We start from the raw sequence: 6,008 nt of genomic DNA on the forward strand, positions 1-6,008 counted from the left end.
GTTGGTGCGGGCTGCTTTCAGGACACATCGTAAATTCATACTTTCCAGTTAAAATGTTGCTATTCATCAAATTAGAAAAAAAGAAAAACACCATTTAAAAATATTCTACATATAAAGATTTGAAAATATATACATATTCATACCAAGCACTGGAAGCACATTTTTATCTGTTTCGCAGGCGTATGAGTAGGCCTCCTGCGCACTTATATAAAAACTGTATTCCGATAGTACGTGAAGGCAGCGTTACAGTTTGTCTCGGGCATGCGCAACATCAAGTTCCTCTTCCAGGTACAAGTAATTAGTCACCTGTGCGTGCATAGCATAATATAATCTGCATAATGGTCAGTCTTGATATTGTCCAGCTTTTGTCTATCACGTGTTTTATTTGAATATTATTTTATACCACTATGACAGTAATGAGAAGAGACAAATTGTAGCACATCGTGATTTTCGACATCTTTTTTTTTACTGTCAAGGAACCCCTTGAAAACACCAATACCACTAAAGATCCTACTAAGTGCTGTCTATTTGGCCAAAGAAACAACTGAAAACACATCAGTGAACCACACTATTGCACTGGCTGACACATTCCTTCATCTGATGTTCATGGGCTCTGTAGTTTAATTTCAGATGATCTCACATTATCCCTCCTGCTGTCATAAATGTTCAGTAGTGAACCAATTCTGTTGTGGAACAAAGTGTCCAACAAATGCAAAATAAATGGTTGTTGCTGGAGTGAAATTGTGCGTGTGTGTATAGAATGGGTGTGTATAGAATTTTCAGTTGTTCCTCAAAACAAGAAACCATTTATTTGGCTGGTATCCTACATTACATTGGATGCACCTGTTGTTTCAGTGCTTTCTGAAAAGGTTGCTGGCAGAGGCCTATTTGTCATGAAGTACTGAGCCTCGTGCCAGGTGGATTTGTCTGGATTAAATCATGAAGCCTAGAGCTTGTCACCTCTGTCCAGAGGGAGAAGTCAGACCATAGGCTGGTATTTTTGGTCAGTATGTATCTATGAAGACAAATGTCTGTGCAATCTCTGGAACTATGGGGAGAGAATCATCACTCAAGTTTAAGTTACACATATATATAACCATCTATATGTGTTAATGTGATCACCTCCTCTCACCTGGACAAATTTTAATCATGTTGCAAAGAACACACACACAATGACCCAAAAGTGATTTAGTCCAATGCAAAATTATTGTTTTCAATTCAAACACAATGGAGAGAAGAGGGAGGGGTACAAAACTTGTCCATCTTGAAAGCGACGACAGAGCATATATTCACACGGTGCTTTCCTAGTAATCCCACATAAACCTGTAAACATCCTGTAAGAAATATGAGAAATATTAGCTCTGAGGTTAGCACTGTGACTTCACATCAAAGCAGTGTCCTTGGTTTGAGTCTCAGCTGTAGCATTTGTATTTGTTAGTTAGAAGACTTACGAGTCAGGTGAAGTGGGGCATGGCCTGTCATCTCCGGGTGCATGCGGGGACTCCAGCTTGTCTGTGACCATGAAAAACAATACACAGGTATGAAGAATAGGTGAATGTGACAGGCTGAACTCTTGATGTTGTTGCTCAAGCCCATGCAGTTGTCAGGTGACACAGAGCTGGTGCATGTGTCCCTGCAGCAATAAATTTAGACAGAAGCAGTGCTCCTCACGACAGTCACTTGATGTCCCTTCGCTCTTTTTGGCCTGTAATACACACACATATTTTAATATTTTTATTTATGTGAATGTTTTATTTATGAATAAGAAAAACTTTAACACTTGAGAAGGACATTTTTCTATCAACATGACACATGAGCATCAATAAGGGTGCAGGTGTTACAAAAATATACAAGAGAAAGAACAAAGTTTCCTCATCATAATGTACTGCTACTGTGCAAAACATCAGCGGAGGAAATGCTCAAATACAAATCAGATAATGCAAGCTTGAAATTTTGTACAGACTCATACTGGGCACAGAGGATAAATCACAATGATTGTGGTGATCCCAGGAAATTTCTTCTAGCACTCTGTTTTGATTCAGATAGTTTTCGCCTTCATTAGCATACTTGAGCTTATATTGTTCAGACATGGTGCATATTTCTAATGAAAGTCTTTTCTGATTCAAACAGCAAAACAAAACAAAAAAAAAATCTGTTTCCAGGAAGTATTCCAAAGAAAGAGTGTCTGTCGTGCACCTTCTACTCGATAGGAACTTTTTCACCCTGGACCCTGAACAGGTTAATCCTACTGTGTGTTTAATAGTCACTGAGTGGGTGCACTACATTGTGTAGATGACAGACATAGCAACAGAAAGGTTATTGTGACATTTGCTGTGGAGCAACACAAACAGAAAGAACAATCATGTCTGTGGTTCTTGACTTTCCCTGCAGAAATACATTATACACAATAATGTCTGTATATTGAAAAACATACACAGAACACTGTACAGTACACTGTGAAGAATACAGTCATAGTAAGTCATTTCTATAACTCCTCTCAATTGACCAGGATTTGAATTAGCAGAATTCTTTGCTTTGGTTTCAGATCCGTTTGGTTTGGTGGTAGAATAGGTGATAGGTGATCAATTTTACAGAGGTGATAATCTTATCAGTATGTAAAGAGTTGTTGAGTTAACAAGGGGAGCTTTCCCATTAATCCCCCATGACCAACCAATAATTCCTGACTGAGAGGTGGGTGGTGTCACAAGGCTGCTAGTGAAGCTGGAAAAGGAGAAGACATCTCACTCATGTTCTTATTTCTGGGCACCAAAGATGTGGTAATGAATTTATGTGTTTGGATCAAATTGTGCTTAACGTGAAAATAAATAAATAAATAGGCTATTTGTCAAAAAAGTTGTGTTTTTGTGATGAACAGGGTCATTTCTTTTTTCTTTATCAAAAATCAAACCAGATTAGCAGAATCTGACTGCTGTTAAATTCACTGTTACTGAAGTGGCTAAACTAAAAAGCAAAACAAATTAACTGTGGGTTCACACTTGCAGCTACGCAGGATGTCATATGTGTTCAGTGCAAATCTGCAGCACTGGGAGGGACTGTGTCGCCTGAACAGCATTATTTCTCTGTGTGCCTCCCAAAGGTCATCTTTCACTTTTGTCAAACCAGAATAACCACTTGAGTGATTCATCTTCTCAGTAGAAGATCTTTGGTGTACAAGTCTGATGTATAAAAACCAAGTGCAGTTAAATACCATCCTGATTTCTTACTCTTACTATATAGAAATACATTGTCTGAGAGTGGAGTTTATTTTCTGTTGATCACTGGACTATTTTTTTCTTTTTTCCTAATTGTTTCTTTCTCAAAGGTTCAACAATGTCTGATGAGTAAGTTGTTATCACACTATTTAAAAGTTGACTTTTCCAGAACATTTATTGGCCTTTCGTCTCAGAATAATAACTGTGTTGGTTTGCTTGTCTGTCTGTGATTTCTCTGGCCCAACAAACTCCACATGACCATTACAGCTATGTAAGTTACAGCATGCATGTCTTCCCATGCTATCTAACCCAAATAATTGGAGGAAAAAAATTGAGTTTCATGTAGCTTAAAGTCTTTGTATTTATTCCTTTATCCTCAGTACATGCCAGCACCCATGGCCCCCAAGGCGGAGGCAAAGGTAGTGACACCACTTTGTGTATGAATAATCGTCACATTGTGCTAACCTGTCACGTAGTTAGGTGTTTGCATGTTTGCACGGCTGTGTCTTTTCACTTTCAAATTATTTTCTTCATAATGTGACCTAGAGGTAACAGTATAGGTGTTTATTCTTTTAGTCAAATTTGGTTCTCTGTGAGCTGTTGCTGTCATTTTACAATGAGATAAAGCAGAGAGTAGTAAGCATGAAAGCATGAGGCTATTACAAGAGTGGCAGACAATAATTTGTGCCAACCAGCATCATTATAGCTAGAAGGCCACGTGTAATATGTCAAATTTTGTGTTATTTACAGCCCAAATGCAAGATTTCAGCCTCCCGCAAGCTGTCACTGAAGGTAAAGACTTATTAACATATGAAATATACCTGAGGTCAAAATCAGAGACTCTTTTTCACGTAATGGCCTATGGGAAAATACTGATTATGCCACTCCATGTTACTTTCGATATCATCAGATCCTCTTGCTGACTCGTGCGATGGAAGAGCTGGAGGCAGAGAAAGCTGCAAGAGAAGAAGAGAAGGTTCACTACCTGGGAGAGAAGCTTCCACCTCTGCAGCTCACTGGTTTAAGCATGGATGACCTGCAGGTGGGTCACACAAAAACAGTCAGAGGAGGTAAAGCTTGGCAGGTTATAACCCTAAAGCAATCGAGTGTCTCATTCATGTATGTAAACACAATGTGTGTATTTGTGTCTGCTGTTGTTTTGTAGAAACTCTGTAAGCAGATTCATGCAAATATTGATGTGGTGGATGAGGAGCGGTACGACTTTGAGGCCAAAGTATTCAAGAACAACAGAGATGTATGATGTCAACATGCACCATATTTGAGTGAAACCTACTGAAAAGATTTGTTTTATTTTTTTTAATTTTTTATTTTTTCACCAACAAAAACTCACCAGCAAAGTTGTTCTCCATTTCTAGATCAATGAGTTGAAGCTAAAGGTGCAGGACCTCGGAGGAAAGTTCAAGAAACCAGCTCTGAGGAAGGTGAGAGTGTCGGCAGATGAGATGATGAGAGCTCTGTTTGGATCCAAAAATAAGGGCTCCATGGACCTGAGGGCAAACCTCAAATCTGTAAAGAAAGAGGATATCAAACAAGAGAAGGTATGGTTACACAAACCAGCATGTAGATATCTAGTCATGAAACATGAAACTACAAAAACCTAATGATCTGAACGTGAGTTACGAAAATTTCAGGAGCTGAACATGGAGGTGGGTGACTGGCGGAAGAACGTGGAGGCCATGTCTGGTATGGAGGGGAGGAAGAAGATGTTTGATGCTGCGGGTGGTGTCCAATAGAAAAACCCCTTTAGTGGGTTAACACTGCAGAATATTAGAGAGTGAGAACCAAATAAAACTTTGACTACTGGATATAAATAAATACAACGAAAGAATACATCATTTAAAAAACAAACAATGAAAACAAAAGGAGACAATGAAAAAACAATGAAGCTCACTGATAAAATATATTTAAAAAGTTGGTGCTGTTTTTGCAGACATGTAAGAATACATGTCACTTTCACGTCACTGTTCCCAAGTAATCAATTTGTAAAATAACCATGTGAATACACAGTGTATTATTACCTGATATTGCTTTTATGATATTGCCTTACCTTTTGTGCTACTTACACATACTGACTGCACAATAGATGTATAATATTATACAGGTTTAATATTGAATCTTATTTGTAATTGCAATGTACTCGATATTGTCCTTTTACACGGTTATGAAAAGGGTACTGTAGCTGTTTTTCATGTACAGTGTTTACACTAAGCTATGCCATTGACTTACAGTGACAAAGCACCAGAGATATTTTCTGTCCCAGCCAGGATATACTTAGCCTTTCCTCTTGACTGGAATGAATTCCTCCCCAATAATAAACAATAAACACCGTCACAAACACCAGTCGCTGTCCTTGGACTGACATCAGAGCGTGCCAGTAAGATGGAGGGTGAATGATGGAGGTGGATGGGATGGAGTCAGCTGCCTCCAAGGAATTTATGAGTGCTGGTGAGCATCTGTGCAAATACAGCATGTGCCTGTTTGAATGCCAGTGTACAGTGAGACTATTATTCTCACTGTGTAAAGCACTTTTATCACCACCAGCTTAAAATGGTCCTTGTGCACTGCAGTTGTACAATCTCTCCTCACACTTGTGTTTCTCTTAAACTGCCTTGTGGCAAAAGTGCGTTAGCTAAGAGCCTCTTATCAGAAACCGCTCCCTATCTCATTTCTGAAACCATCAGCTAGATTAAATACTTTGCAAGAGCTGAGTCATCTAGTTGCAGGACTACCCAAACAGCAGCAACCCACGTAGAAAATCATCTGTATTTTTACCTT

The 6,008-nt window shown here is 38.8% G+C and overlaps 1 protein-coding gene across 1 annotated transcript; it reads left to right on the forward strand.

The window, feature by feature from the left end:
- The first annotated feature begins 261 nt into the window (after nucleotides 1–261).
- On the forward strand, nucleotides 262–5,071 carry tnni1c (troponin I, skeletal, slow c). Its single transcript, XM_041038197.1, has 7 exons — nucleotides 262–288; nucleotides 3,593–3,631; nucleotides 3,963–4,004; nucleotides 4,123–4,254; nucleotides 4,378–4,467; nucleotides 4,589–4,771; nucleotides 4,865–5,071. Exons 1-7 carry the CDS (start codon nucleotides 262–264, stop codon nucleotides 4,964–4,966), a joined length of 615 nt encoding a protein of 204 aa, XP_040894131.1. The 3' UTR covers nucleotides 4,967–5,071.
- Nucleotides 5,072–6,008: the final 937 nt, after the last annotated feature.

The sequence above is a fragment of the Toxotes jaculatrix genome, chromosome 5, assembly GCF_017976425.1.
Source record: "Toxotes jaculatrix isolate fToxJac2 chromosome 5, fToxJac2.pri, whole genome shotgun sequence".
NCBI lineage: Eukaryota > Metazoa > Chordata > Actinopteri > Toxotidae > Toxotes > Toxotes jaculatrix.